This window comes from Vulpes vulpes, chromosome 4 (assembly GCF_048418805.1).
Source record: "Vulpes vulpes isolate BD-2025 chromosome 4, VulVul3, whole genome shotgun sequence".
Lineage (NCBI taxonomy): Eukaryota > Metazoa > Chordata > Mammalia > Carnivora > Canidae > Vulpes > Vulpes vulpes.
Genome location: NC_132783.1, coordinates 100,989,834 through 101,011,705, shown reverse-complemented (window position 1 = coordinate 101,011,705; position 21,872 = coordinate 100,989,834). Strand labels below are relative to the sequence as shown.

Sequence of the window (21,872 nt, the reverse complement as noted above, 5' to 3'; positions counted from 1 at the left end):
GAGTGAAGTAAACTGGGTAATGGCAGCTTAAAAATTCTTCAGATGTAGACCTACATCTAGGACTGTTCTTCACATCTCTAAGTACATACCCCTTCTACCTTGTTTCCTGAAACATATATCCTCTCAGCCTCTCTTGTTTTTCCACCTTTCATGGATTATAAGCTTGAATTATTTATCATTTTTGTCTTACCTTAAGAAAAGTAATAGTGTAAGCTTAATGACAAATGACAAATGGCAGTTGAGACTTAGCCTCAGTACAGGGTGGGGAAGAGGAAGTGCTGGGAACCATGGCAAAGGAGAATGTGTATTCTGGAGCTGAAGAAAAGCAGCTGAAGTTACTCCAGATGATTTCTGCCTTGTGGAAGTACAGACCCAACTTGCTATATTTTCATATTTATTTTGAGAAAAACTAGAAATCTGGAAGTTTAGGTGAAATCCCTCAACTGTTAGTTCTTGGTAATATATTTTTTTAAATTAAACACTGTAAGAATCATATGAGTTTGTTGAAAAAATAGGTCATCCTCCAGATTTTACCTTTGGACTGCTGGTGCTGCAACTCTGTTGAAAGTAGTTGTCTTTAGATAGGGATTCAGTCAGTGCCAATCAGACGTGAACAAGGAACAGGACTGATATCACTGTAGCACAATATTAACCTTGGTGGCTTTGCTCAGAGCTTCTGGACAGAATAGGCAATTAAATAGTAAATATAGCAGTTTGTGAGCAAGGGCTACTGTAGGTGCCCAGGGGAGTGATCTGGCTGAGGCTGGAGGAGGAGCTGAGAGGTGGGGAGGGGGTTACTGAGGAAGTAAGTCCTCTTAGAACAGTTTAGCCTAGAGACAAAGGACTATTCTTGTTGAGGGAAAGATGAGAACAAACAGAGATGTGAGAACTTGTGGCACTTTGGGGGAGACTTCAAATACTGCATGTGATAAGGCACCACCTGTTATATGTTGTTATGTGGTGGAGAGTAGTGACTATGTGTGTGTGTGTGTATGGGTGTTGCGGGTGGAGGGAGATGGTGGAAGAAGGGGCAGTGCACAGGAGGCAGGAAATGAAGCTGTAAGGAAGAGCTAGAATCTGATCATGAGGGGCCTGTGTGATGTTCTACTTAGTTGAACCAGTATTCTAAAGGGTATGGAGGATGTACTGAGGGACGTTAACTAGGGCCTTGACATCTTAGCCTTGCAGATTAAACAGATCCCCCTGGCAGCCTATGAAGTATTAATTAGCAAACCTGATTAATAGGTTTGAGGCTATTGATTTAATGGAATAAAGTAAACCCTATTAAGCAGTAAAGTTTCTGATCCTCCCTCATCTCCAACCCCACTCCCATGTTCACTTCTGGGACTGCTACCTCGGGGCAGAATGATCTGAGTGCCTCCTAATCTACATAAATTTTTTTGTGGTTTCTGATGCTGCTTCCTTTAGTGTAGCTTATTACTTTGAGTATGCATATCCTTCTTATCTAGAATCTTTCTCATCCTGATAGGGACCTAGAATTTACTCTGGTAAATAAAAGTTGGATAGTATAAGTTTTAGCTCCAGACTATTTGAACTGATCGGAATAAAGTCATAGAAACTATTTGCCATGACTCTTATGAGTAACACAAGGAGAGATGATTGAATAATACTGTGGAGGCCAAAGTTCCCAAAGGCAGCCACTTGGAAGACACCAGTGGATGGGCCAGAAGACCCTTAGCGTTTACCTACTGACATGCCAGTGCTACCTCCAGATAGACATCTCTCTACCCTGGGTCCAGGTGCACTCTGACTGAGAACTGTGAAGATACACAGAGAAGAGACCCCCACCCCTGCAAACTATAAGGGTCAAGCTGGCAGCCAATATAGTGACCCCAGTGATGCCCATTGAGTACTTCTCAAGGCAGGAATAGGAGAAGGCTACTTCAGGGACTTGAGACAGTGGCTTTTTAGCAATTTACATGGGAATATTTCTACTTAATAGTTGTTACAGCCATACTAGTGACTTGTAGCAAAATTGTAGACCTGAATCTATGATTCTGAGAAAAACAGACAGTAAAAGCTTCCCTTTCTGTGTGCCTTGTGGAAAGAGATTTCTACAATTTACCTAAACATAGTTCCAGATGGATTTCTTTGACCTGCACCTGAGGCTTTTCATGACCCTTTTCTGTATAATGTGTTTATTACACAAAGGTAGTAAAATCTCCCAACTTACCACACACCTGCATTGTTTATCTTTTCTAGCATGATTTGGGAATTTGATGAGACCACAAATACTTTGCATGGGCAAAATATCCTGGATGTAACATGATGAAGAGACTGGAAGGTGGCAAGACTGTAGACAGGGTGCTCAAGTCCAAGTTTCAAATGAGGATCTTGATGAGGTAGCGCATGGAGGAGAGGGCAGATCCAAGAGCTCTTTTTAAGATGATCATGTGGAGTAAAAGGGAGATTAAGTTTCTGACCTGAGCAAAAGGGAAAGTGGATGATACCACTCATAAGTAGTCATAGTGGTCACTACAGAAAGGGTCTCAGCAATCTGGCCTCTGTTTACTTATTACAAAATGGGATTATAGGGCAGCCTGGGTGGCTCAGAGGTTTAGCTCTGCCTTCAGCCCTGGGCCTGATCCTGGAGACCCGGGATTGAGTCCCATGTCCGGCTCCCTGTATGGAGCCTACTTCTCCCTCTGCCTGTGTCTCTGCCTCTGTCTCTCTGTGTATGTCTCTCATGAATAAATAAATAAAATCTTAAAAAAAAAAAAAAGAACTCAAAGGTCTAGTTAGGAGCTTGCAGCATCTAAAAATCACAAAAATGTGGAAATTAAACAACATAACCATAAACAACCAAAGGATCAAAGAAGAATCACTAGGGGGAAAAAAAAGAAGAAAAAAAAATCCCTAGGAAAATCAGAAGATACATTGAAATGAATGAAAATAAAAACAACATAAAAAAACTTTAAAAAATGTGATAATAATGATACCTACTTCTTAGGGCTACTTTGAGAACTAAATGGAATAATGGATATCGGAGACTGGCATGCTCAGTAAATGTTAGCAATTTTATCTTTAGGAAAAAATATGCTTAGAAAAGTTAAATAATTTGCTTCAAAGTACACAGGTGAGTGATGGAGTTGAGATTCTAGCACATAAATTGAAATACAGAGTCTGGTCACTTTACCTGGTACATAAGATAGAAATCACCCAAAGAAGGACAGGTCTGAGATGATGATGAGCTTGGTTTTGGAAATGGAGATCTAAATGGAATGGGGAGAGGAGGTCCAGGAAGAAGTTGGACACATGGATCTGGATCTCAGGAGGGTCTTGACCAGAGAAGTCCTTGTTCACACTCAGAATCTGTGAAATTACAGTCATGAATAGTGCACTACCTAATAATATCTGGCTTTAATAAATAGCCAGATGGTGTTTAACAAAATTATATGACCAGGACAATTATAAATTCTTTAAGAGAGTTTAGTCAGATTTTTATATTTGACCATCAGTCTCACTTGCCAAAATTTTTCATGGTGCCATATAATCAGTAACCATAATAAAAATTCTATATTTCAGAAATACAAAAAAACATATGCTAATCAGTATGAAGTTTAGGGATTTCTATATTAAAACCACTCCTTTGGGCAGCCCCGGTGGCGCAGCGGTTTAGCGCCGCCTACAGCCCAGGGCGTGATCTGGAGACCCGGGATTGAGTCCCACGTCGGGCTCTCTGCATGGAGCCTGCTTCTCCCTCTGCCTGTGTCTCTGCCTCTCTCTCTCTGCATCTCTATGAATAAATAAATTTTAAAAAAGCCTTTAAAAAATAAAAAAATAAAACCACTCCTTTAAGAAGTTAATTAAACTTTAGTCAAAATAACTTCCTAAACTTCATTTCCCTTGACTACAAGCAGTTTTTCGACTCTTCTAATATGTTCAATAATTTGTTTGTTTAATGTTACATATTTAAAAAAAAGATGCCTTGTGCTTGCTTTGGCAGTGCATATACTAAAGAAAAGAAGCCTACTTTAGGTTTATCACAAGCTAAATGAGGAAAATATCTTTAACACTCTTCAAACCTTATTTATGTTCTGACATCAGCACCTACCCTAAGCCCCCCACCAGGTACTTTATGATACTGTTGATGTGGACTTGTCTGTGTATATGTTAGAAAACTAAGATGAAAAACAGGGATCTTTTAGATCACTTGGCTCTGGTTTATGAAGATGATAAAATTGTGTATAGCAAGGGATGGCAAACTATGTTTCATAGGCCAAATCTGGCTCACTAGCTGGTTTTTTTTTTTTCCACTAGCTGTTTTTATATGGACCATGAACTAAGAATAGTTTTTATATTTTTAAATAGTTGAAAAGAAATAAAAAGAAGAATATTATATGACATATGAAAATTATATGAACAGTAAATTTCATCATCTTTAAATGAATGAAATTTTACTGGAACACACCCTTGCTCATTCATTTACATATCATCTACAGCTGCTTTGATGCTATGATGGCAAAGTTGAGAACTTGCAACAAAAGATTTATGGTGGTTTCATTGCTTCACAATGCTGTTCAGCAGCCTACAAATTTCAAGTATGTGGTTGTAACTCCACAGTGTTTCAAGTGCCATACATTTTTCTGTACAGCAACATTTTATTTTATTTTAATGACCAATGCAATAGCCATCATGTCAGTAGAAGAAGAAGAAAAAGAAGAAAGAAGAAAGAAGGAGAAGGAGTAGGAAAGAGTAGTGAGATCCAAATGTTATGGTATTAAGGTACAATGGAGTGTGGGTTATTTTGTTATTGGATTAGACAGGAAAGCAGTGTGTTTACTATGCAGTGACACAACAACTGTGCTAAAATAATGCAGTATAACGGAGAAAGCACTCATCACAACACCCTCAACCACAAGAAAGCAATGGCCAGAAAAATTAGAAAATTTAAAACAGAATTTGTCACCATGGTATAAGTTTCTTCATGTAAATAAAATGAAAATGCAACTAAAATAAGTTTCCAAGTGGCTTATTTACCAATCACATGAGGAAAGACATCTGTTGACAGTAGTTCTTCACATTAGGTTGTAGGAGCAGATCAAATGTGTCTGAAAAAATAAAGTAGTTTAAGACTATTAGTCTTTTGATATTAGTGGTTGCCTGAAGAATTGAAGACATTGGGAGCTACATTAATAATCAATCAATTTAAAAACAAGGCAAGTGGGACGCCTGGGTGGCTCAGCAGTTGAGTGTCTATCTTCAGTTCAGGGCTTGATCCTAGGATACAGAATTGAGTCCCACATCAGGATCCTTGCAGGGAGCCTGGTTCTCCCTCTGCCTGTGTCTCTGCCTCTCTCTCTCTCTCTCTCTGTCTCTCATGAATAAATAAAATCTTAAAAAAAAAAATAAAAGCAAGGCAAACAGTTTCTAGTGGTTTTCCTTGGCTCTTGATAAGTTGACAGATGTCTCACCAACATAGCACCGTTGTTATTTGATGAGTCAGTGCTGAGATTGAAGTAAATAAAAACTTCACTTCTATGAATAGGCCATGTGGAAAAACTATAGGCAAAAATATTTTCAAAGACTTGCAGGAAACACTAAACTCAGTACAACCTGAAGTGGAATCTGCTGAGTTGTGTTACAACTCTTAATGGTAAAAATATGTGTGGAGCAAATAAAGGCTTTTTGGATGAATTTACAATTTACAAAGCCTATGATAATTTATTTCAATAGTCATCAGAAGGTACTTTATAGAAAGTATTTGAATCTATCATGTGTTATTGAACCAATTGTATCAAAGGCAAATTTCATTAGCTTTTCACATAACCTTTGTACATAACCATTGTCTGTTTTGTGAACTTTTGTCAAAAATAGAAGCAGCATATCCTGACTTACCTTACCAACTCACAGACATTCAATGGCTTAACAATAATAAGTTGCCTGTGACTTTGAGCTCGGAGTTGAGCCTGAAATTTTTCTTAACAAGAACAGGCTTCAACCACTATTATTGAACAGTGGATGACTTTGGAAATTAGCTGTTACTGGAGACATCATAATGATTTCTTTTTTAAAAAAAATATTTCATTCATTTATTTGACAGAGACGAGAGAGAGCATGAGCCAGATGGGAGAGGAGAAGCAGAAAGAGAGAGAGAGAGTCTCATGCAGGGCTCAATCCCAGGAACTTGAGATCATGATCTGAGCTGAAGTCAGATGCTTAACTGACTGAACCCCCCCAGGTGGCTCTGTCATAATGATTCTTAATGCATTCAACCAAAATTCAAAGCAAAACAATGATTATATACAGAGCTCTGTGATAAAACCATTTTGATGATAATTACTGTTAAAACCACACGTCAAGCTGCTTTAAAAATTTCCTATGCTGTCAAAACTTAAAATGAAAACTGAAATTTCCAATACTAAGCAAGTTTTCAGTGAACATATTTTCCCAACTCAAACTATAGTTCCCACAATATTTTTCAGACCTCAATACAAAGTACAAAAGAAAGGTTTAAATTTCAAAATCCATTTAACTGAGTAATTATAACCTTCAACTGGAAGTGATTTATTTGTAATATAATGACATGCTAAAAGGCAAACATCAAAATAAGATTTAATAAAATTCTCTAAATGCCTTCCAAGCAATGAAAATGCTTAATAAAATCTTATGCTCATGGATTAATTCCGGTATTTGGCAGTACCTTCCTTTGAGAGTTTTAGTCAACTGTGAGACATAGCCAACTACAAAGTGTGAAAGTTACACACTACTCTAACTGTTGACACCAACTGCAAGTTTGGGGTAATCCCCAAGCCATCTTCAGGGTCAATTCACTAGAAAGACTCTGAGAGCTCGCGGAAAGCTGTGATGCTCAGTTACTATTCATTACTGGGAAAAGTTACAGATTTAATTCCATCGAGGGAAGAAGTGCATAGAGCAGAGTCCAGGGAAGTACCAAACATTTCCATTGTCCTCTCCACATGGAGTTAGGACGTGTTATTTTCCTGGCATTAATGTGTGATGATATGTTGTGGAATACTGCCAACCAGGAAAGCTCACTCAAACCTGTTTCCAGAGTTTGTATTAGGGCTTTATCACATGGGTATGATTTGATTGATTGATTGCCCACAGAGTTGATTTCAACCTCCAGGTCACCTGATACCATGTGGCAAACACAAATCACATTGTTTTGTATATCTGGCATAGTCAGGCCCTACCCTGAATCATATTTTTAGACTACTGTTTGGTGTGACCTAAGTATCCTAGCAAACCATGACATTCCAAGGGCCTAAGACCAATTCTCAGTAGCTATGGACAAATATCAGCCTCTTACTGACGAACATTAATTCTTCACTATATATCACCTGTGGGAAAAGATGAACACTGTAAAATTTTGTTTCAGATTAGCATTAACATGAGTATTTACAATCAATTTTGATTAAAAGGAACACTAATTTTTAACTCTAGTGAAGTGCAGTGTAATCTCCCCCCAAATTTATTTTTCTCAATGCTAGACTTAATTACAAAAGAATATACTCAACTACCAATATCAAATTTTGAATTTTATCAATAAAAATGTGGAAATTTGTTATCCCTCTTGTTATATAATACCTAACATGTACCTATATGTACTACATAATATCCTTGATTTTACCTAAAGACTGAATTATTTACTATCTGATCCTTCACAGAAGAACCTCACCAACCTCTGATGTATAGTCTGATTTATAATAGTGCTGAAGGGATCCCTGGGTGGCGCAGCGGTTTGGCGCCTGCCTTTGGCCCAGGGCGCGATCCTGGAGACCCAGGATCGAATCCCACGTTGGGCTCCCAGTGCATGGAGCCTGCTTCTCCCTCTGCCTATGTCTCTGCCTCTCTCTCTCTCTGTGACTATCATAAATAAATAAAAATTTAAAAAAAAAGTTATAATAGTGCTGAAATCATTAAGTTTCATGAGTTAACTTGGTGAGACTACAGACCTAATTATTCAATCAAGCACCCATCTAAGTATTGCTGTGGAAGCATTTTGTAGATGTAATTAACATCTACAATCAGTTGACTTCAAGTAAGCAAAGGAGACTATTCTTGATATTCTGAGTAGGACCGATCCAATCAGTTGGAAGGCCTTAAAAATGAATCTTCCTTGAAACAGAAGAAATTCCAGCTGTGTGGACAGCAGCTTCAGCTCCTGCCTGAGAAGGTCTAGCCTGTGCATCCTGATAGCCTGCCATATGGATTTGGGATGTGCCTAACCAGCCTCACATTCACATAAGCCAGTTCCTAGCAATACATATCTTTATGTTTATATATTTCTCCTACTGGTTCTGTTTCTTTGGGGGATTCCTGGCTGATTCAACTGCTCACTTCAAAAGATCCTACCTAATCTGTGCTGCTACAAAACCATAAAGGAAATAACTTTAGATAAAATGAAGTTAATATTTTGCCATAGCTGACAGGCAGCTATGACATTGCCTAATCTATTTATATTGACACTGTAGTGTAAGGCAGAAAGGGGAAATGGGGGTTACTTTTTTAAAAGATTTTATTTATTTATTAATGAGAGACACAGAGAAAGAGAGGCAGAGACACAGGCAGAGGGAGAAGCAGGCTTCCTGTAGGGAGCCTGATGCAAGACTTCATCCCAGGACCCTGGGATCACAATCTGAGCCAAAGGTAGATGCTCAACCACTGAGCCACCCAGGTGCCCCAGTGAGAGTTACGAATAAAGAAAATCCAGGAAGACTTTAATTCAGTCTTATCACTGTGGGTCAAAGAGACGTTTTTTGTTTCGTGCTAGCATCTGTTTCCAAAGCAAAAATGAGATTTTTCCAAAAAGTGTCTTGATTAGCCTAACTGTAGGACTTTTTTCTGGGGGCAACCGCTGTTGGCTCTCAGAGCACCTTTACCTCCTAACATTGTTGGTGAATCCTGTGCTTGTGTACAGAGGAGAGTTTTCTGGGGTTTTATCATATCTTCTTTCCTTTTTAAAGATTTTATTTATTTATTCATGAGAGACACAGAGAGAGAGGCCGAGACGTAGGCGGTGGGAGAAGAAGGCTCCCCGCAGGGACCCTGATGTAGGACTCGATCCCAGGACCCCAGGATCACACCCTGAGCCAAACAAACGCAGTTGCTCAAGCACTGAGCCACCCAAGTGCCCCTTTTATCATATTTTCAAATGGGTCTATGACACCAATAGGATAAAAGACTCAAATGACGTCCTCTGTAGGTGTATATTTAACTGTTATGTGTCGCCTGTTGTATACATTAACTCCTCTAATCCTCACAATAATCATATGAAGTACATACTAATATCCCATTTTACAGTTGAAAACTGAATCTTAGGGCAGCCAGGGTGGCTCAGTGGTTTGGCGCCGCCTTCAGCCCAGGGCCTGATCCTGGGGACCCAGGATGGAGTCCTGCATCAGGCTCCCTGCACAGAGCCTGTTTCTCCCTCTGCCTCTGTGTGTGTGTGTCTCATGAATAAATAAATAAAATCTTAAAAAAAAAAAAAGAAAACTGAATCTTAGAAAAAAGTGACATAGTTTGTCCTACTGGCATAGGCAATATAAGCAATAGAGTGTGGATTTGCAGTCAAATGCTCTACCACTGAGCTCTACCCTCTAAAGTGTGGATTTGAATTCACATCACATACCAAAGTTCCTGCTGGGTAGCTGTGGGAGAGAATTCTGTTCAGTCACTAAGCTGTTATCCTGGAACTTCTGCATTTGTGGTGGTGGCCTGGGTGGCCAAGTACCTGCTTAGCTTCTGCCCACTTGCCTGGGGAGGAACAAGTTGGAGGTGGCCCCCAAGTTTTGCTGGGGGCCTTCTGGCCTGCTAGCCACTAGCTTTCTAACATGCCCCAGCCCAATGGGAGGGAGGAAGAGGAGGAGCAGGGCACCCTGGGGAGAGGAGGGCGGGTCCTGAGAGGGAGTTTGAAAAGAGGAAGGAAGTGGGGCTCTGCGGAGAGCCTAGCCACCCCCTGGCTGCTTCCCCACAGGAGGACGCAAGGAGCCCGCAGCTCCCCTGGCCCAGCCATGGCCCCCTGGCGCAAAACTGAGAAGGAGCGACACGGCGTGGGTAGGTGTGGGCAAGGGGTCCCCAGCAGGGGGAAGGTCAGGTGGCCTGAGATCCATGCGCAGGAAGATGCTGAAGGAGCCTGCAGGGCGGCCACAGGCGGGGTACACTGACCCAAGGTCCTAGGGCTCAGTGACTTCCTCTGCTAGCTGCAGGGCCAGCTGGGCAGGGAGGAGGAGGCAGTGGGAGAGGAAAGTGGGCACGCTGCCCAGTTGGCTTTGCCCAGCCCATGCCCTCTCCCACTGGGCACAGATTGCTCTCTATCCCCCAACACTTCTGCATCCCCTAGGTGGTGGTTAGCCCAGTTGGCTCTGTGCGCCACAGTCCCAGTGTTTCAAGGAGTGGACTTCATCCCTCCATGTAGAGAGTTGGCCTCATAGAAGGAACACCCGCCCTCTCTGGCCTGGCCCAGAATGCCTTCTTCCACTCCTGTCCAAAAAGACACCCAACTGCCTGCTTCCCCTGCCTGTTTTTTCTGGGTCAGATGACTGCTTATTTGGTAGAGGGTCCAGAGAGCAGTACAGGCTTGGGGCATGGGGTTGGAGAGCAGAGTCCTTCACTCGGCCCTGGAGAACCTCTGGGAAGAAAGGTTCCTTCCAGGTAATCCGGGGACATCCAAGAAGCCGGCCTCATCAGCTTCAGCCGTCTAAGCTCCCAGAAGCCTCTGCCTCAAGCTCAGGGGCGGAAGTGGTGGCTGGGGGAAGGGAAACTTCAGGTACTGGGACTCTACTAAGTGGCACCCGTGGTGCAGCCTCTGAAAACTCACTGTGGTTTTCAAATTTACACTTAAGTTTGAAAACCACTGTATGGTTTTCTACACAGGCAGATACCAGACACCAACCCCAGAGAGGAGCATTGAACAGGTCAGAAGTTGGAGTACCCAGGCCCGGAGGGAGATTAGATACAGGGAGCCCCAAGGCCACTCCCAGGGAGAAATGCTTCCCTGGAGAGTTCAACATTTATCTCTTCGCTTGCTGGGCTCTAGGCACTACGGAGTGTTTTAAAATAAAGATCCCCATCCAGAAAACAAATAATAATCTAATCCTTGAAGAGCTTCAGTTTCTTCATCTATAAAATGGGAAGTTTGAACTAAAACCACTAAGGACCATGTCTAACTTCACAGCTTCTCTAAGTCTGGCCCTATCAGCTGGGGGTGTCAAGCTTAAATTCTTCTCAAGGGAAAATGGGAACTATTAAGTGGGGCAGACCACTGTAGGCAGAGAGGCTAACGTAGTATAGGAGATGAAAGTGGGACATGAAGGGCATATCCAGGAAAAAAGACAGATGCTCCTTTTGCCTGAGAAGGATGATCGTACTTAAAGTAAGCTGGAGCCACATTTTGGAAGGGTATAAATGCCAGGCTAAGAAATTGAGACTTTTCCCACTTAGGCAATGGGGAGCCAAAGAGGGCTTCTGAGCAGGGAAGAGGCATGGACAGATTTGTGCTGAAGCCAGTGTGGAGGGAGGCTGAGTGAACAGAATGGCAAAGGTGCCTGGGTGGCAGATAGGAGACCGTATCGGTCCACAGTAAGTAGAGCAGTAAATTGCGGGAGATTTGAGCAGTGTGGAAGAGCCCTACCCTTCGTTCCAAGGGCTGCAGTGCATTCCTGCTGTGAAGGCCCTGTGCTATGCTGTGAAGATCATGGGCTCTGGTGCTAGACTGCCTGTTTTTGGATTCCAGCTTCTAACACTTTCCAGCCCTGTGACCAACACAAGCTACTTACTCCCTCCAGGCCTTAGTTTCCTTGTCTCCTTGTCTATATAATGGGGATAATAATAGCCCATGCCTCCCGGGGTTGTTGTAGAAGTAAAGGAGTTCATTCATATAAAGTGCTTAGAATGACAATTGTACAAAGCAGTCCTCACTAGATGTTATCAATTATTATTCTTAGACTTTGTCTTTTGCATGAGAGTTTAGTAGAGGACATGATACCATAGGATGGGACAGAGTTACAGGTTGGAGTAGGGTTCCCACCCTCTCTTGCAGAGGAAATCCAACCTATATGGTCAGGGATTAGGAACTCTGTTAGGCATTAGGCCTGAGGGCTTCTTGACCTGATGGTATAGCTGACATTTTTCATGCCTACTTATGAAAATTCTATTTCATAGGGAGTCAGAAGATCTATGACCCTCTAGGGAGCCAGACAGCACTAAGATAGGTGCCTACTTATCAAAGGGTGTCTCTTTTCTCTGCAGATAAATGCAGGACTCTTTCTTAGGCCTTCAGTAGATGGAAAGAAGAGGGAGTGTAATTTATGGTGGAATGGCGGACTGGAGTCATGGGACAGAAAGAACAGGGACCTAACATTAAGGAGTCTCGGTTATAGTTCTGACACCATCACTAGTTGCAGACAGATCTATGACAGATCTAGTTTTCTCATTGTAAGTCTAGGTATTAATATTTTTATATTTCAAGGTGTTCTTTTACAAAGAACATCTGAGATCATGAGTATGGGGACTTGGAATAAGACAAAGAGAAACATAAAAGTTTAGTGGTTCATCAGAATATCTCTAGAGTCCAGCCAGGCCTAAAACACAAGAAGCTTTCTTATTTGGTTTCCTCATCAGTGCTGGTGGCATTAGCCCATTTTTGTCTGGTATAATTCACAAGGACTGCTCACGTCTGTCTTTTTGTCTCAGGGGCTGGCTTTACACGAGACAGTTTCATCACCAGAAGCACTGGCTTCTTGCTCATCTTGTTGTCTGGTTGGCAGCCCCAGGAGACCTTCATAGAGATGCCTTGTCTGATTATTTTTCCTTCCTTGATGGAATCTTAACATGTGATCCATTAGAATCCCAGAGAGTTCCAGAAGTGGAACAAAACAGTATGAATATGAAGTAAGAAAAGGCACAGACTGCCTTTGAAGAGATGTGTGAGGTTAGAAGCTTGGGCTGTGAAGTTAGAACTGATTTTAAATCTGGGCCTGTTTCCTCATCAATAAAGTGAGGTCTCATGATAATGTGGGTCTCATGAGGCTGTTGTAAAGATTGAATGGGGTAATCCATGAAAAGTACTTAGTAATGTGGTTGACTCAATCAAAGTTAGTGACTAAGGTAAGGGAGTTACCTAATAGTTGTGGAGCCAAAAGAAACATAGGGTAATGCACCCTAATACCAGATTGAGGATGGTGATGCCTTCCAAGAGTGTAGTATTTTGTGGTTTACAAGACCCATTCTCATGCAATATCTTTGGCTCCAGAACATCTCTGTGAGGCATTATTTTCATTTTACAGATGAAGAAACCAAGACCCAGAGTTCATATAATTTAGAAGTACTTGGGCTTGGCCTTAAATTCAGTTGACTTCAGATCCCAGGTCCTTTACACCATACAAGGAAGAAATCCAGGAGCAGGAACATCACAGAAAAATGCAGGATATTGGATATGTAGCATTTGGGTCAAACAATAAATATTCTGCTTTGGTTTTAGTAGATGTTTATAATGAAAACAAAGCAAAACAAAACAAAACTTTTGAGAGGTAGACTGCAGCCAGATGGTGAAAGGGGCTTTGAATGCCAGCCCTATAAGTTTGGACTTCATTCTGTGCACGGTGGAATTTTTGAGCAGGCATGTCACCTTTAAGAATTTAATATAATGAATTGTGAGAAGGGCAGGGGTTGGACATAGAGGTACAAAAACAGAAGTAGGTGACAATTTACCTGTCTCCTAACTGCAGGATTAGTTAACCCTCCAAGAGTCCACTTACAATTTGGCCTTTACTACCTTAATCTTCTCTGAGTGTCAGTGATGATAGCTTCCACCTGGGAGCAGAAAAGGTAGAAAGAATAAGTAACAGTTATCAGTTAGGAATAAATGTGATGGATGATAGAATACCTCCAGAAAAGTGGCTTGACCAAACTAGAAGTTTATTTCTCCCTCAAATAGAAAGCCCAGAAATAGTCCATGAAGAGGTAGTGGAGCAATTCATTGTCTACTGCACTGCTTCCTTGTCATGAGGCTTCTGCCTCCTGAACCAAGCTCGTTGCTCAGGCTTCAGCTGTCAGGTCTCACTTCCAACCAGCAATAAGGATGAAGGGAACAAAAAGGGATGGCCTTTCTCTGTAAGGACACTTACCTGAAGGCCCACTTAATTCTTCCTCTTGTATCCTCTTGGCTAAAACATAATCAAATGATTGAATCTACCAACGGTAGGTAGGAAATGTAGTCTGTAATATAGGCAGCCACACACCCCGTTGAAAATTAGGAGCACCATTTCTAAGGAAGGAGGGGAAAAAAGACATTGGGGATGATATGTTAATTTGCTTAGGGCTGCTCTAAGAAAATACCATGGACTGGGGGGTTTAAACAATAGGAATTTATTTTCTCACAGTTCTTGAATCTAGAAGTTCAAGACCAAGGTGCCAGTAGGTTGGTTTCATTGTGAGGCCTTGGCTTGCTGACAGCTGCCTTCTCACTGCTTTGTCCCCACAGGGTCATCTCTGTGTATGCTCGTCCCTGGTGTCTCCTCCTCTTAGAAGTCTGCCAATCATTATTACATTAGGGCCTTATCCTAAAAGCTTCATTTTAATTTAATCACACTTAAAAAGACCTGATCTCTGAATACGGTTATATTCTGAGGTATTGAGGACTGGGACTTCAATATTTGTGACCCTAGGGTGGGGACAGCATATTAGTCCATAGTGGATAACTCATCATCTGTGGTATGAAATTTAGAGACTGTAGCAGAAGGCTTCGAGGCCAAGCTTCTCAGATAGAGAGTACAGATAAAAAAAGGTTCATTTACCCTAAAGGTAGGCCTGCCAGCATATATTTGTGTGGGAGCTTCAGTGATGCCCAGAAACCTCTCCTCTATACAGGTTGTCTCTGCTTATGGTTGTGAACCCATGTATCATGTTGAGGAGTACTGTTGGTGCCTTCTTTTTTTTTTTTTTAATTTTTATTTATTTATGATAGTCACACAGAGAGAGAGAGAGAGAGAGAGAGAGAGAGAGAGGCAGAGACACAGGCAGAGGGAGAAGCAGGCTCCATGCACCGAGAGCCCGACGTGGGATTCGATCCTGGGTCTCCAGGATCGCGCCCTGGGCCAAAGGCAAGCGCCAAACCGCTGCGCCACCCAGGGATCCCCTGTTGGTGCCTTCTAAGGGCAATGAGGGAGAATCTGTTCTATGCTCCATCTAGCTTCTGGTGTTCCTGGAAATCTTTGGTGGTCCTTGGCTTGTAGAGATATCATCCCAATCTCAACCTCCATTTTTATAGGGTGTTCTCCCTGTGTGTATGACTTTCTCCAAATTATCCCATTTAATAAGGACACCAGGAGACACCTGGGTAGCTTAGTGGTTGAGTGTCTGCCTTTGGCTCAGGGCATGATCCAGGAATCCCTGGACTGAGTCCCGCATCCGGCTCCCTGCATGGAGCCTGCTTCTCCCTCTGTTTCTCCCTCTGCTTCTCCCTCTGCCTGTGTCTCTGCCTCTCTCTGTCTCTCATCAATCAATAAATAAAATCTTTAAAAAAAATGATAAGGATACCAGTCTTATTGGATCAGGGCCCACCCTAATGACATCATTTTCACTTGATTACCTCTGTAAAGACTGCATCTCCAAATAAGATCACACACTGATATGCTGGGGGTTAGGACTCTAACACATCATTTTTTTTTTTTTGTGGGAGGGGCTTAATGCAAACCATACTAGGCTCTGCAAAAGTGGAGAAAGGGTCTTTTGCACATCTTGACTGGGGAATACAGATGAATCTGAGACCACTTTCATGTTCAGGAATGTAGATGATGCTATTGCAGTGCAGGACTCTGGACAGAGCTGGTCTGTACCAAAATGGACAGATTTGGAGTGGGAAGTGGGCATTTGGGTCTCTTGCAACATAGACTCTAAAGGAGTCCTTTAAAGGAATGAAATCCATTCAAACTGGCTCAGTTAAAAGTTGTGTGGTGTGGTGTATATGTGTATGTGAGGAGGTGAGTGGAATATTTCAAGGATCAGTTGAAATTGAATAAAAACCCAAGAAACCTGAAAGGCAGGCCTCCAGAAGTGCCTAAACAAAGGCAGCTCTGGAAACCTCTGCCTGCCTTATCATGGCAACCTCGTTTCTCTTAACACATCAGTGCTATTTTCCTTGCTTTCCTTACTAACTCCTTCTAATTCTATCACTCCTTCATAACCTTGATATTCTTTTAACACCATCATAGTGGCCCCAGTGCCACATATCCCAACTCTGCATGACTTCACAGTTCAAGTATCCACCAAATCTTCTCCTCTCTATTTATTTGTTCAAAGTTCTGAAAGAGAAGATCTGAATGGACTGACTCACATTTTCAAGAAAGGCCACTCAGATTAGAGACCATTAATAGCCTAGGAGTGGGCCCCACTCTGATCAAGGGGCTGCTCCTAACTGGCTCAATACACTGTGGCTTGGGGACATGAGGCTTGCTACTCATTTAGCAGGAGCCATGGCTAGGGATGGATTCTTTGAATAAGAATCATGAATAGAACATACATCTCAAACTGAGGGAAGAACTCTACTACAATGGGGCCAGTTATACTGTTCTTGCTGCCCAAGGTAGTAATCAAGGAGGAAGGATAGAGAATACTATTCATTCACTAACTTGTTCATTCATTTACTCATTCATCCTTCATTTATTTCTTAAATATTTGTTAGCATTTCCTATGTGCCAGGCACTATGCTAGACCCTGAAATTACAGGAAATAGGCCAATATGGTTCCAACTTTTGGAGCTTATAGTCTAGTGGGGAAGACAAAAAAGGACTTTGTAGACAAATCAATAAGCATATAAATATGTTATGATATGTGCTATTGTAATAAAAGTTTGTTCCATGAATGAGAGTATTAGAAGGAGGGGTCTTAAATTGGATGGTCTGGGAAGACCTCTGAGGAGCAATGGAGAAAAGAATTCCAAAGGAAACGCTTGTAGAGATGTTAGTATATATATCTTTGCTATGGAGGCCAACTATATCTTTGGGCTAGTCCTCCAAAATTAGTCTGGTGCAACAAAAAAACATGTATTGGAAATCTGATTCCATCCTACCACCAATTCTTAAGTGCCGGGCCTCCCACTCTTAATGCTTCAGCAATTTAGGATTGTTTAGAAGTACCTGATAGGCTGACTCTTTAAGTCCATGTAAGGAAATTGTCCTAATCCCTTGGCTTGTGAGAGCCTCACTAGTTAGTGGCCCTCTTGTTTCCAACCTTAATGTCTATATTTGAGTGAGCCTTAACAGCTTGTGTTTACTAAGCTCTGCTTCTTCCTGCTGCTGTATGTTGAGACAGGCATTGTAGTCACCATAGTATTCTAATTTCTGGACTTTTGGACTTCTTTTTGCTTGTTTGTTTGTTAAAGCTTATAAACCATTAATTTAATAGTCAGTTACACACAGGTGCCCACAGTCCTTTCTGTAGCAAATGTTCAGCAAATGGGAAATGATAATGCTTATCACCTCCAACTCCAGAGGTATCTGGGTAGAAACACTGCAAATGTTCAGTGTTTATAGGCACTTTCTGGGATCCCTGGGTGGCGCAGCGGTTTGGCGCCTGCCTTTGACCCAGGGCGCGATGCTGGAGACCCGGGATCGAATCCCACGTCAGGCTCCCGGTGCATGGAGCCTGTTTCTCCCTCTGCCTGTGTCTCTGCCTCTCTCTCTCTCTCTCTCTCTGTGACTATCATAAATAAATAAAAATTAAAAAAAAATATAGGCACTTTCTCCTTTCTTCATTTAATTGATATGAGTTAAAACGTGGTCAGGCTGAGTTTGTAAGTCTCTTAAGTCTTACTTGGTTTTTAGTTCTCCTTAGAGAAAGTTGTCTCTTGACCCTCTGATCTCACTAGGACACTGTCAGCTTTTGCATTGGTTTAAAGCTACAGTCACAGAAACTGGGACTAGAGAGGGATAGGACTGACAATGATAGCATTTTTTCAGACTCCTCTCTAGACATTACTTCAGAACACTTCAAGTTCCTCTGACCCTTGGGTCCAAGCCTGAACTAGGGTGGTAGAAGGAGACCTAGGTGGAAACTGTGTCTTGCATACATGCCCCAGGATACAAAAAGATTCTGAAGAGAGTAGATGTTGAGCAAGCATTTGTTGTATTGGATTGAATGGTGGCAATGCCTGGCCTGAGACACCATGATCAGCATGTTGGGTTGCAGCAGAAAAACATACATAGTGCCAGCTGAATCCCCAGTGCCAGTGGGATTTTGCTACTTGCCTCACTGATGGTGGAAATAGGCAGTTGCCCCAGGAGAGAATGTTCTGGGTAGAATAAATAGCCAATGCAGAGATTTTAAAGAGGAAAACTGTCTAATGTGTGGGAGTCTGTGTGGCTGCTGGAGGAGAGCAAGCAAGGGGCAGAAGAGTAGGAAATGAATTCTCTGAGGAGAGGTTGTAGTGAGTGGTGCCTGGTACATGTTTTACTCTAAATGGAAGGGAATAGGGCATTGTAGGGTTTTCTGTAGAATAGCAGAATGTTCTTATTTTTAAAAGATTATTCTAGCTGTTTTATGACGGATAGAGGGTAATCAAATGTGGAAGCAGGGAGGGTGATTAAGCAACTGCTACAATGACCCTGGCAGGAGATGGTGGTGGCCCACACCAGGGAGGCAGAAATGGGGGAGGTGAGATGTGCTTAGATTCTGAATGTGTGTGTTGTAGGTGGAACAAATAGGATTTTCTTCATGGATTGAAATGAGCATGAGAGAAAAAGAGGAATCAGAAGTGACTCCAAGGCTTTTGGTGTGAGCAGCTGGAAGAATGGAATTGCATACAGAACTTCCTTCATTAAACCCTTGATTTCAGGTCTCATCCACATTGTCATAAATAATAACATTGCCTCACTTTTCTTTAGCATGGTACATTTACAGAACACTGTGGTACCATGTTTGAGCACTTTGAGAGATGTGTACTTTAATCATTCTTTCACAGATGAGGAAACTGGAGAGCAGAGACTTTCAAGGTTTCACTGAAATGCAAATACTTTCAGACAGTTTTCTTACACTTCATTCCTGGAGGATCCTCTTCTGTTTTACTTCAGACTCATTTTGTACCTTATCTTTAGTTATGTAACCACATGTCATCCCTCCCACTGGATAGCATATTGTCTGAGGGTAGAATTGCGTTTTGGGGTCAAGTTTGAATCCACCCAGCTAAAAGCCACTAGTAGGAACATAGTATATCAGGGAAACTAAACATTATTGTAACAGGGGACTCCTGAAAATCCAGTGGAAGCTATAAACTCTCTTCTTGCAAATTTGCACAGGTGCAGCTTTGCATTTTAATTTCAAGTCCTGTTCATGAAAGTGAGTTAAGTACGGCCTGGTAAAAGTACTCAGGAACTATTTAGTAAACCAATACCATAAACACAGCGAAAGCATTCTGCCCAAAGTGTAAATTTTTGGCTTTGGGAGCTCTGAAGAACAAAAGAAATTAATTTTGAAAGATTTTATTTATTTATTTATTTGAGAAAGAGCATGAATAAGTCAGAGAGAGGGGCAGAGGGAGAAAGTGAAGTAGGCTCCCCACTGAGCAGGGAGCCCAATGTTGAGTTCCATTCCAGGGCCCTAGAATTATGCCCTGAGCTGAAGTAAGACATTAAACCAACTGAGCCACCCAGGCACCCCAAGGAAACTATTTTTTTAAGATTTAGTTATTTATTTGAGAGAGAGAGAGAAAGAGAGAGGATAGGATGCAAGTTAGGGAGAGGGGCAGAGAGAGAGAATCGTAAGCAGACTCTGCACTGAATTTAGAGCCCAACATGCGGCTCCACCTCACAACCCTGAGATTATGACCTGAGCCAAAATTAAGAGACAGACTCAACCAACTGAGCCATGCAGATGCCCAAGGAAAACCATCTTTATTGTCTATTCGTATCAGTTAAATTCAGTAAGTCTGTGCTAAGTGATAGTCCTGAGCTGGTCCTGATAAAAACAGTCCTTGCCCTGGAAGCTTACAGTCCAGTAGTAATCTCTCTTTCTTCTTTTTGCTTGAGGTAGTGAACAACAGTATTATTAGTACTAATGTCCCCATTTCACAGGTTGGCCTGGGTGGACCTTTTGTTTCATGTTACCATAGCTCTGCCATCACCTTTATTATATTTCATTGCAGCCTCATGTTGAATAGAATGCAAACTTCATGATAGCAAGACCATGTATTTTACTCTTCTACACAGAACAGGTGCTCAATTAGTAATTGCTGATTGGGTGGATGGAATGGTGGGTGAATGGGTGGATGAATGGGAAGGTGGATGGTTTAGTGGAGTGGATAAGTGTGTAGATGATTGTGGATGGGGCAGTAACAGAGGTTAGAGGTTTTTCACTTTATGGTGGCCTCATAAGATTCAGATGGACTCAATTGCCCCCATCTTGCCTTCATATCTTCGACCTTAATTCTTCCCTGTCAGAAGGCTGGGTCCTATGAGAGCAGCACAACAATAAATGGGGTGTTCTTGAACTCTTCCCCAAATATCTGGACCTCTGTAGTTGGCCACTGCCCCCAATCCCATAGTTCTCACCCTGGAACCTTATTCACATGGTTCGGTTGTCCCTCTCTGGGACTGTGTACACATCAAGCTAATTTCCCCTCCCTCCTCCCTACCCTTTACACTTTTTTCTCCACCCACCCCATCAGGGGCTCTCACTCCAGTTCTCCCCCTTGCCCTCCCTAAACCCCTCCCTCTCCTTCCAGTCTCACTTTTTCATGGGGCCCCTCTTGATCTCTCTCTTCTGAGAGTTCATAGCTGCTGTGGCTCATAACTGAGCCCTTTGTTTTTAAGACATTTCTTGTTTAATGTGGGTTCATTTTGTCTGATCAACTAGACTTCACAAAAGCTCCAGGACAGCAGGAGCTATCCCCTCTCACCTTACTTTTCTAACTTGGAAGATGCAGCAGAGTGCCAGATACTCCCTGAAATAGAAGTGACGAAATCAGCCCTTGGTTTCATCATAAAACCACTCTTCCAACTCCAGCATGTGAATATGTGAACATAAGGGCATGTGTGTGAGTGTGTGTGTGTGTGTGTGTGTGAGCGCACCTATAGCATCACTGAAAAGGAAAGAGTGAATCCCATCATATTTTAGAGCAGTACTTACCAGCTTTGACATCGTTGACATTTGGGGCCAGATACTACTTTGTTCTGTGCAGGGTATTTAGCTGCACTCCTGACCTCTATCAGTTAGATGCCAGAAGCTCCTTCACTTTGTACTACCCCACTCCAGACTGTGACAACTGAAAATGTCTCCAGATATTAGGAAATGTTCACTGGGGGTAAAACTGTCCTTAGTTGAGAATCACTGTTTTAGAGAACTCATGGAAATCCCAACTTTCTCTTGTTGGCTGGGCATGTCACTTTGGCTCACTAAAAACTGAGTATGGTGATATGCAGTTAGGCAACTTCCTGGCTATGTCACCCTGTACTATTCACTCGCTCTTATACTACCTCAATTTCCTCATCTGTAAAATGGAGGTGACAATAATTGTACCCAAGAATTATGATGAGGATTATATGGGTTGGTAAAGCCCTTGGAATAGTGTCTGGTATACAGAAAGGACTCAGTAGAAGTTATAATTCCTCTGCCCTCTCCTAGTCTATGGAGTTGCAACTCCTCCTTGGTTACCTCTGGTTGTGATTCTCCCACCTTATTCACTACTGACTTATACTGGATGTGAGCTCTGGCCTTGCTGCTGGAAGCTTCTGCTGGGTCATCATAGTTGCCCTCCCTGATGCAACATCAGGATGTTGCCTTGGTGCTGGGCCTGTCCACACCTTGCCCAGAGACTTCAGGCAAACTGCTTGTGCATTTTCAGTGAGTGTGTTTCACTCAAATCAAATGCTAGTTCAGCTATCCCCTAGAGTAGA

At 42.1% G+C, this 21,872-nt stretch overlaps 1 protein-coding gene across 1 annotated transcript in view; it reads left to right on the top strand.

Moving 5' to 3' along the window:
* The first annotated feature begins 9,948 nt into the window (after nt 1-9,948).
* The window catches only part of DOCK2 (dedicator of cytokinesis 2), a 397,545-nt gene continuing 385,621 nt past the window's right edge, over nt 9,949-21,872 (top strand). Inside the window, exon 1 of the mRNA XM_072756626.1 lies at nt 9,949-10,041. Within this exon, the coding sequence (XP_072612727.1) occupies nt 9,999-10,041 (43 nt within the window). The 5' untranslated portion in view covers nt 9,949-9,998. The remainder of the gene's footprint in view (nt 10,042-21,872) is intronic.